The sequence below is a fragment of the Brassica napus genome, chromosome C6 (assembly GCF_020379485.1).
Source record: "Brassica napus cultivar Da-Ae chromosome C6, Da-Ae, whole genome shotgun sequence".
NCBI classification, from domain to species: Eukaryota; Viridiplantae; Streptophyta; class Magnoliopsida; order Brassicales; family Brassicaceae; genus Brassica; species Brassica napus.
This window is the reverse complement of record NC_063449.1, coordinates 35,484,218-35,495,018: the sequence shown is the minus strand read 5'-3', so window position 1 is coordinate 35,495,018 and position 10,801 is coordinate 35,484,218. Positions and strand designations below refer to the sequence as shown.

The following is a 10,801-nucleotide window of genomic DNA, read 5'->3' as shown; positions in this document are numbered from 1 at the left end:
TGATTAAAATGAGGTAAAATTATATGTTAAAGGCCATTAAAAACAGTATATACCACATACATACATCCATATTGGTGTTTGTTTTTGATTTGTAGTATATAACATTTATGATAAATCAAAAATTTTAATTGTTTATAATTTGTTGGTTGCTCATATTGTGGTTAGATACTAAATTAATCAAAATAATATGTTATATAACATATTCACAATTAGTAATTTTTAATTACATTAACTGTTTTTGATGTGTTTATTTATAAACTAAAAAAATAGTATGTTTTTATATTAATAAATCAATTTTTTCAAAATAAAATATTTTACGTCAAATAAAATATTTTATGTCAAATAAATTAACTCCTATTTTAATAAAATAGATTTATTAAATATACACATATGACTTGAATTATTGGAATATGTCCATTACGATGTACTGACTTTTTAAGTAAAAAATGTTCCAGTTTAATAACATTAATTAGGTTTGCTAAATTTCTTTAAAAAAAAATCTGTTCTTATTTTTGTTTTACATTCGTCTTATTTTTTGAATGTTTTTGTAACTTGGTTTCATTATTTTTTTGGTTTGTTTAAACAATGTATTTGTTTAAAAAAACTCAATAAAAATTTTGAACTTTATATTCAAATTATAAACAAAATATTTAAATATAGTTTAATAAACCCCACAAGTATACTTAAACCTCTAATACTTTACTGTTTTTTTACATCATACTTTATCGTTTAATTTACCAAATAAACTAAATAAAAATACAATAAAAGAAAAACATAATCTCATAATTTGTAAATGAAGACATATCTCATTGAACAAAACACACCAATGTCAAACCTAAAAAACATATGAATCTAATAACTTGATGAGTATAAACAACTTAATTTATCGAATATTCAGAAGTTTAAAATATATGATTTTGAAGAACAAACATCTGCGCGGGCGCGCGGGTCAAAAGCTAGTTTTGATTTAAAACAAAATCAAAAATACATAATAACACAAGGGACGTACGGTTCTTAGAGACACGTGTAACCAAATTAGAGGAGAGAGGAGAAGTGTCTTCGTTCGTTGTTTGCTTCTGTTCTTTCTCATTCCCTCTCGATTCAAGTCTGAATCGCCAACTTTGCTTCGAATTCAACCATCTCTCACCTTTCCTTGCAATCAAGTCTCCAACGAAATCAATCTCTCTGCGCAATTCTCACTCTTTTGGGTTTATCTCTCTCACTCGTCTCCTTATCTCATATTCTAGGGTTGGAAGTTTCTATCTTCTTGTTTCGGTTTAGTGTTGGTGTCGATTCATTCTTTGTAGCTAAAGTTGAGTCGTCTACTATGTGTTGGCTTGTTACATGAAGATTTCAATTGAATTATCTAAAGCTCTGTTTTTTTTTTACCAGATTGGTGGAGGTCAGCTTTGCGTGTGGCCTGGTGGTTTGAGACATTTTTGCCTCAGGAAACGATAGAGGTAGCATACACATCTCTGGTGTACCTAACATTTCACAATCAGTGACTTGAAACATATATGTCTTTTGAGTGGAACTATAGGTGAAGCATGACCAGATGGGAACTTGCCGTACGGGAGAGAGGACGATGGTGAAAGCGAAGTGTTTGTTAAGTATAATTGAATGCTGCATGGGAAGAAGAAGAAAAGAGGCCAAACAAATGAGAAAACTCTGACGATTAAGTTCCTAAAGAAGTACATTTACTATGCCAAGCATCGAATTCAGCCAGCTCACTGATGAAGTTAGACACTGAACTTAAACATGCAGCTTTACATATTTTATATCTATTAAATCCGACACAGAGGCTGCATCTTTTATTGATTCATTGAGCAAGAAAAATTGGAATTTGACTTACATATTGAATACTCATCATCACTGATATAACAAGACTAGCAAAAGATCAAATGGTCGCCACCATGATCACAACTATATTCCAAGGCTCCGTCTCCGTCCTCATCTTCACCAACACGGCCAACTTCCTAAGGAGCCTCAAGTCGTATGTGAGGGAGGAAGATACGGCTGTGATCTTGAAGCTTGGTGGTGGGCTCTGTGTTGTGATCTTTTGTTTTGATTGGGTTGTGCTTGTGTTGGCTTTCTTCTTGAAGTATTACGCTTATGTTGAGCGTGGTGGAGATAGAAGCGTTGCGGTGAAGAGGAGTGGTAAGGTGCAGAGTGATGAGAATCCTAAGGATTGGCTATGGCTTTTCCAAGTTTGAAGTTTAGTGTCTTCTTGTGTTGTTGAGAGCTATATCAGTATCAAATGTTGTCTTTTGATCTGTTTCTTTTGATTTGTTCATTTGTTGTTTGTTGTATCTGTCATTGTTGGCAATGATTGGCTACATATATATTATATGTGTTTCCTATGGATTGTTCTTTACTCATTGTTATATATTATATGTGTTTCCTATGGATTGTTCTTTACTCATTGTTATTTTAAGTTGCTTTACGTGTAGCTGTTATATCTTGTGTCACAGAATTATTTGAGTCTTTGTGTCTTTTATTTATGTCTATATAAAGAAATCTTGTATGCTTCAGTTTGTATCTTGTATCTTCCCACATTCTCTATATAATTTTTGCTTGCTTGCAGCTTTAGTTTGTCTTTTTTATCTTGTATTTGCTTCACATTTTATTTACAGTCATAATCTCAACTTCTTACCAAACAACTTCCATTCTCAACAAACAATTTATTCACCAAACAAGTTCTACTTTCACCTTTTATCATTCTCATCGAACCTTTTATTCACCAAAGTCAAAATCCATTCTCATCAAACTTTTTAATAATTTTTTAAAAACTTTTAGTTAAAAGACTTGTATTGGAGTACATAAATATTCGGGTTTTTTAGCGGAGTCTCTTAATACACATTTATTGTTTAAAAATATTAAAAAATAACTAAAAGACTTTAAATGGATATTTGAGATAATGATGCTCTTGCAATTAGACATTAGTTTGAACTCTGGACGCTGACGCTGTGATTCTTTACCGGTGACTCAGGTCCAACATCTTGCCACGTAGCTCAGTGGTCTGATTTAGCCATTCTTTGAAAAAATATCGACCCAATGGGCCTGTGAGCCCATGATATAACCCATTATATAACGAAAGCCCATGTTTTCTACGTTAGAAGTATAAATTGACACTGTTTCTCACCTATCACTAGCTTCTATCGTTGGCGGCGTGTGATAACCCTAGTTACTGTGTAGAGACAATCAAAGAGATATGTCGGAAGAGGGAGCTAACGTTGACGTCAATCCAACGAAGACCAAGGACATACGGAACTACCTGTGCCAGTACTGCGGAATCAGCAGATCGAAGAAGTATCTAATCACTTCACACATCGAATCTCATCATAAGGTTTGGTTCGAATCTCTCTCTGAGGCTTACCTAAACCGATGATGGGTGTGTAGACTTAACGTGTGTATACGTGTTTGGTTTAGATGGAAGTTGAAGAGGAAAGAAATGAGGAAGCTTGTGAGGATGAAGAAGAAGAGATCTCTAGCAAACACACTTGTAATGAATGTGGTGCTGAGTTTAAGAAACCTGCTCACTTGAAGCAGCATATGCAAAGCCACTCTCTTGAGGTAGAGTGATGTGTTCTCACTCTGTTTGTGGTAGCTTCGTTATCTAATGGAGATTAGAGACAAGACGCTTGTGGGTTTGCTTAGTTTTGAGTGTTGGTCTTATTACAAGCTAAAAGTTTATACCTTTGCAGGAAATGAATGGCCTTTATGATTTAATAACATATGGTCTTAAAACTTATGTTATTGCGTGAGGCATTGGATCCCAAAAGAGAGAACTCCAAAATGCGAGGCTACATGTTATGGACTAGTATCAGGTAGGGAGACCTCCTGAGAAGCTCCAGCAAGTAAGCCTCCATCACGCTGAAGGTCTGAGATATGATGTTTACTAGCTTGTTTCTTTAGCGCTTTGGATTATGGTGTCTTTTCATGGGGTATGTTTCTAATGGTTAACTGTTTTCTCGTTGTGCAGAGACCTTTTGCCTGCTATGTGGATGACTGTACTGCGAGTTACAGGAGAAAAGATCATCTCAATAGACATCTTCTTACGCATAAAGGGAAGCTGTTCAAGTGTCCAGTGGAGAATTGCAAGAGTGAATTCTCAATACATGGCAATATCAGTAAGCATGTTAAGAAGTTTCATACTGACGGCGATAGTAACAAGGATGATACTGGCAGTGGAGATTCTCAACCCTCTGAATGTTCTTCTGGTCAGAAGAAGCTTGTCTGCAAAGAAGTTGGTTGTGGGAAGGCATTCAAGTATCCTTCACAGCTCCAGAAGCATGAGGATTCTCATGGTAAGACACTACGTCATTATATGAATCTGCCAATTATAAAGTCTCTCAAATGTTACTTATGGGATTTACATTGGCAGTGAAATTGAACTCTGTGGGGGCTTTTTGTTCCGAGATTGGGTGTATGAAGTACTTTACAAACGAGGAATGTCTAAAGGCACACATAAGATCTTCCCATCAGCACGTCAACTGTGAGATATGTGGTTCTAAGCATTTGAAGAAGAACATCAAGAGACATCTACGGACGCATGACGAAGATTCATCATCACCAGGAGAGTTCAAGTGTGAAGTTGAGGGTTGCTCTTCCACATTCTCAAAGGTAAAGAAACATCGAGAGCTAGACAAATTTTTAGACCAAAACATATAAGCATCCACTAATTATATATTTTACTATGGTTTTGCAGCCTTCTAATCTTCAGAAACACTTGAAAGCTGTGCACGAGGATATCCGACCCTTTGTATGTGGCTTTCCAGGTTGTGGAATGAGATTTGCTTACAAACACGTCAGAAACAACCACGAGAACTCCGGGTCCCACATATATACTTGCGTAAGTTTAATCCTCAACTTGGTTTGGTTACAGACTCTAAAGAGTCTAGTATCTCACATGAAGTTGAATGGTGGTTTCAGGGTGATTTTGTTGAAGCGGATGAAGATTTCACCTCGAGACCAAGAGGTGGACTAAAGAGAAAGCATGTTACAGCAGAGATGCTTGTAAGGAAGAGGGTCATGCCTCCCCAGTTTGATTCAGAAGAACAAGAGACTTGTTAGTTGTTACAAGTATGAGGCACTAGGCAGATGGTTTCATTATGTGTAGAGTCTGTTTGTTTTTGTTAGTGTAGAAGAAAATATATAACGGCAATAGTAATAGTAAAAATGTAATATTTTCTAAACCCAACCTTGAAGAGCTTGTTTAAATTTTACTCCGGAAGGCATTGCTACTACTACATACAAAATGTGGCCATGTCTCATTATAATAGGTGGTACGATTCCTTGCTATCGATTCTAATCTCTATTGCTTAGAGATGAAAACAGGGAGAGGGTGAATGAAGTTAGTTACAGCTTACAGGAGTAAAGAGAGGTTTTACCATAAGCCTGTAGTTATCCATCCATACGTATACTGTATACGAGCTTTTTAAGAAGCACAACACTAGCTTCTGGATTCTCCTTATACAGATTGACCCAGAACCAAGTAGCCAACGTTTTCAGTCACAAAGTTTCAGCAATAGCTTCTGGTTATTTGCAAAGTTTCATAATGGGGACCTTAAATTTTGAGTTCTAACGATATCATCAATGTTTTAGAGTTGAGAATTGAAGTCGATTGATGTATTGTTCCATACAAACATTTATGGATACATAAGTGTAGAGACGTCCTTTAAAGGTAGTTGGAACTTTGGAAATTGTTATTCAGAACAAACAAAAAAACAAAAAGAAGGGCAGACTCACATGGAGATGAGAGAGTCTTTTGTCCGCCTGCACATGCTACACTCAGAATCTAGTTTGAGATTGAATAGTGTGCATTTTATCCAATACTCGAACTTGTACACGAATCCGATCCAAAAATCTTGAACCAAAATATGAATAGAAGTGGCAAAATACCCGAATGGATATTGAGTTAGCAGAGATTGAATATCTTAGCCCGAATGGGTAACAACTAAACCCGAATAGATTTCCGAATAACCGAACATATGTATATTTAACTTTATATTCCTAATTTAGTTCTCTCATTTTATTTCAAATATTTATATTAATACTGCACATGGTTCAAAAATTATATAATATACATATAACGCGGACAAAGTGATTTGCTATTCAGTTAAAATGCATGTCGAATTTTTTGTTTCATGCATTAACAAAAGTTGCATTCAAAATCTCAAAATAACAACCAAATTAGTTTTTTTTCTTATTTTCAATTTTTTATTTATAAACCTATTAATCATCTAATCTATTAAAAATAAGAAAGATTATTAAATTAGTGGTAAAATTTGAGCAATGAAGAATTTTTTTATAAATCTAAATATCCAAAAAAAAAAAAATTTGTATTTAAAACTGAAAAATCTAAAATTTTGTAAAAATCAAGAAATTCGAAAAAACCCAAATTTCTGAATTAATATTTTAAAATTAATTAAATAAATAAACAAAATAATTTGATAAAAGTATCTAAAATAACTAAATCCGAAATATTACTAATCAAATCAGAAATAAGTTTAGATCCAAAATGAATCTTTATCCGGTTTTGAAGTATTTACTAATCAAATCTAATCCGAATATAAATAAAATTCAAATAGAATCTTGATTGAACCCTAAAATCTAAACCGGAATTTTTGACCTAAAATACCAATCGGTAAATCTTTTTGTTTGTTACTCTTTATGGAGAGTTTTTGTTTATGATTCCTGCCTCACATGGATCTGATGATGTGGACAAGGAGCGTCAAAGTCTCCATGACGTGTAGGATTCTTGTAAACCTTACGTACTTGTACTTCCAAGAAGAAATCACTCTGACAAGAATTACTAATTACTTTCCTAATCAACAAAATTAGACCGACAAAACATAAAAAAAAGTCAACAAGATTAGCTTAAGAACGAGATTAGAGATGCAACTAGACAAAACTTGCCGTTTGTTATTTTCTCCTTCATTAACGAAATGGCCACAACCGCAGAAACACCTCTTCTAGAAGAACACGTGATGGACGCCGTTGACCACGACGGGCTTGTCGCCGACAGATCAAACACCGGTAGATGGACTGCCGCATGGTTCATAATCGGTGAGATCACAAGCTACTCTGTTTCTGATACTTTACCCGTGCTTATGAATCTCTTAGTATCTTTGCAGGTGTGGAGGTTGCGGAGAGATTCGCTTATTATGGGATCGCATCAAACCTTATCAGCTACTTGACTGGACCACTTGGCCAATCTACGGCGGTTGCCGCCGCTAATGTCAACGCGTGGACGGGAATCTCCTCTCTTCTTCCTGTTCTTGGAGCTTTTGTCGCCGACGCTTTTCTCGGTCGGTACCGAACCATTATCATCGCGTCTCTTATTTACGTACTGGTTGGTCTCCTTCTTGTCTCTTTGCTTTGAGTTTCGATCTTGGTTTGAGGTTAGGACATGTTATGAAGTTTAATGCTTTGTTTAACTAACTGTCTGTTATGAAAAGTTGAAAAGTAGACAATGACTTGAACTAGTGTGGATTTTATGCCAGGGGATGGTATGAAGTTTATACTTTGTTAAACTAACTGTCGCCATTCACCTTTTGCAAGGAGAGTTAATTTAATATTATTTGAGATGTACGGACCTTCAGGTTCAGAACCTTGTAATTATTCAAAGAAAAAAACTATATGTGGTAATATGTTATTGTTATGAAAAGTTGAAAAGTAGAATTTGACTTGAAATAGTGTGGATTTGATGTCAGGGGATGGGACTTTTGACTTTGTCTGCACTTTTGGTTCCTATCAGTGAGAATAAGGAAGTGGTCTCTGCTTCACCTTCTTCTTTGCTCAATGTACTCTTCTTCTTCTCTCTGTATCTGGTGGCCATTGGACAAAGTGGGCACAAGCCTTGCGTTCAGGCCTTTGGAGCAGATCAGTTCGATGAGAAAGACCCGCGAGAGCAACGTGACAGAAGCTCATTCTTTAACTGGTGGTACCTTAGTATGTCTGCAGGGATCTGCTTGGCCATTGTAGTTGTTGTCTACATTCAGGAAGCTGTCGGCTGGGCACTCGGGTTTGGTATACCTTGTGTGTTCATGGTGATCTCTCTTGTTCTGTTTGTGGTAGGGAGAAGAAGTTACAGGTACAGTAAAAGTAGACATGAAAAGGAAAACAACCCTTTTACCAGGATAGGTAGAGTCTTCTTTCGAGCATTCAAGAATCGAAGATTGAGTCAAGTTCAGACTGAGCTGGAGGAAAACCCATCTCATGGATCTCCAGAGGAGCTGAGGTATAAAGTCTATTTAACTTTAAGTCTCGTTGAACCAACAAACTGTTGACCTAGTGGTAAAGGAGTGTCTAGTAGGCATTCCGCCACTCGGGTTCAATTCTCATTGGGAGGGACAATGCTTGGATTCCTGGCAAAAAGATGAAACCACATAAAGTCTTGTTGAATGATTTTGAGATTATTCACTATCTTTGTTACAGGTTTCTAAGGAAAGCCTTGCTTACCCCACATGCATCCACTGAAGACGACAATGTATGTAGTGTTAGTGTTGGTGATGTTGAAGATGCCACAGCTCTTGTCAGGCTTATGCCAGTATGGCTTACAACTCTCGGCTACGCTCTCCCCTACGCTCAATACATGACTTTCTTCACAAAGCAAGGTGCAACACTAGAAAGAGCAATCTTCCCTGGTGTGAAGATCCCCTCTGCTTCTCTTCAGGTCCTTATCGGCATAGCAATAGTCCTCTTTGTCCCCATCTATGACCGTGTTTTGGTCCCATTCGCCAGGTCTATAACCAAAGATCCTTGTGGCATCACAACGCTAAAAAGAATTGGAGCCGGAATGGTACTAGCAACTTTCACTATGGTGGTTGCTGCTCTGGTTGAGTCAAAACGGATCCAGACAGCAAAAGAATACGGTCTTATCGACCAACCGGGAACAACGGTTCCGATGTCTATATGGTGGTTAGTCCCCCAGTACTTGATGCTGGGATTGGCTGACGTACTTACATTAGTGGGAATGCAAGAGTTTTTCTACAGCCAAGTCCCACCAGAGCTGAGAAGCATCGGTCTAGCGCTTTACTTAAGTGCATTGGGCGTGGGAAGCTTATTGAGTAGCTTGCTCGTGTCTGTGATTGATTTGGTTACTGGAGGAGATGCTGGAAACAGCTGGTTTAATAGTAACCTGAACAAAGCACATCTCGATTACTTCTATTGGCTACTTGCTGTTACTAGCGCCTTGGGGTTCTCTGTGTTCTTGTTTGTTTCTAAGTCATATGTCTATCGTCGGGTGGATGGAGTCTAGTCTTACAGATTTCTTGGTAGAAGATGACGATGTGATATGAGATTCATACTGTTTGTTCACAATCTTATGTTGTTAAATTAGGTCTTGTTTGTTTCAAACACACAAAGATAAAAGATATTTTTCACTGTTTCCATAATATATTTTGGTAGAATACAAACGTTTAACGCAAGCAAACATTTTATGTTTTCTTGATACCAAGGTCTCATGTCTGGACTTCTTAAACCTTGACTTTTATGAATAATGACTAATTTCCTAATAATGCTTCATATAAAATGACACAGGGATGGGTATAAGTGAAGTAGCTTTGTCATTCAGTTACTAGATCATCTGATCATTTAATCTTTGACCGGTCTCACTCCACCGGTGTGACCACACCGTTGAAATTTAAATGGTTAAGAAATTTAGCAAATGGCGTAAAGAAATTAGTCTAAATTTATTTTATTTGTTACTAACTACTAATCCTAAACAAAAATGATATTTATCTCCGATGTTGAATATAACTTATTCATTATGTGCTAAAATATTTAATGTATCATATAAACATTAAGATGTGTGTCAATTTTTATGGCGACTTAATGTGTTTTCTTTATTTTGTTTGCCGTAACCTGTAACAAATTACAATACCTTCTAATACAATTGATTCGGTCTTTTTTTTCATCGTGAATCTCGTTGGCATAGTCAAGCTTGTCAGGTTCAGATGATGTGAGGACCTTCCTCGATTATATTTCTCCACCTGCCCAAGTGCCCAGCGTGAATTCTGTAAGTCTTTATTATTAAAAAAAAAAACTTTTCTGATTCATTAATAATTTTCCATCGACCTCTGATGAATATCAGTAAATTTTTTTAAAAAACTCACACGCTGCACGAGTTAACTAGCAAACTGACAATTGTTACCTTATTCATCACATGCAACTTGCATTGTTACCTTATTCATCACGTGCAACTTGCCAGACCGGTGATTAAAACAATTACTACTAAATAATTAATATATAGTTTATTAATTAATTTAGAAATCAAATTATCTCTACGACATTACTGGAAAGTCAATTTATGGTGTGTCGTTCTCAAATTAACTCTCACGGTGGTTGATTACATAGATCTTTGATGAGCTGAAAATATAATATTACCATTAAGAACAACTATTTGTATTTCCTTCTTCTAAATAAAATTAAATAATATTTTTAACTAAATTTTCCTTTTTGGAAAAACACAAAAACAAGAAAAAGGAAAATTTATAAAATATACATTTATAGATTTTTATATGTAAACAATTTTAAATTTTATTACCTTTTATCTTTTTACAAAAAAACCTAAAAAATATTTAGAATATTACTTTAAAAATATTGACTTGTATATATAAACCACAACTTTACAAAACAAATTGAAAAATTATAATATTTTATCAAATCTTAATAAGAAAATGATTTTTAAAAATAAACACATCATCTAATATCATATATTTCACAAAAATTAACTACATAGAAAATCTTAATAAACTAAAAATTATTCCTAAATACCATCAGTGATAATTATTTTATT

General features: G+C 35.3%; 3 protein-coding genes across 3 annotated transcripts; all 3 read left to right on the top strand.

Annotated features, from left to right (window-relative positions):
• The first annotated feature begins 989 nt into the window (after positions 1-989).
• On the top strand, positions 990-2,404 carry LOC111206370. Its single transcript, XM_022703032.2, has 3 exons — positions 990-1,208; positions 1,393-1,460; positions 1,541-2,404. The coding sequence occupies exon 3, from the start codon at positions 1,902-1,904 to the stop codon at positions 2,211-2,213; it is 312 nt and encodes a 103-aa protein (XP_022558753.1). The 5' UTR covers positions 990-1,208; positions 1,393-1,460; positions 1,541-1,901; the 3' UTR covers positions 2,214-2,404.
• Positions 2,405-3,097: 693 nt separating this feature from the next.
• LOC106402279 (transcription factor IIIA-like) lies at positions 3,098-5,225 on the top strand. The gene is made up of 6 exons (XM_013842985.3): positions 3,098-3,346; positions 3,430-3,573; positions 3,983-4,307; positions 4,385-4,623; positions 4,709-4,852; positions 4,933-5,225. Exons 1-6 carry the CDS (start codon positions 3,212-3,214, stop codon positions 5,071-5,073), a joined length of 1,128 nt encoding a protein of 375 aa, XP_013698439.1. The 5' UTR covers positions 3,098-3,211; the 3' UTR covers positions 5,074-5,225.
• Positions 5,226-6,907: 1,682 nt separating this feature from the next.
• LOC111204477 (protein NRT1/ PTR FAMILY 5.14-like) lies at positions 6,908-9,395 on the top strand. Its single transcript, XM_022699338.2, has 4 exons — positions 6,908-7,068; positions 7,137-7,354; positions 7,716-8,242; positions 8,440-9,395. Exons 1-4 carry the CDS (start codon positions 6,948-6,950, stop codon positions 9,260-9,262), a joined length of 1,689 nt encoding a protein of 562 aa, XP_022555059.1. The 5' UTR covers positions 6,908-6,947; the 3' UTR covers positions 9,263-9,395.
• The last annotated feature ends 1,406 nt before the right edge of the window (positions 9,396-10,801 follow it).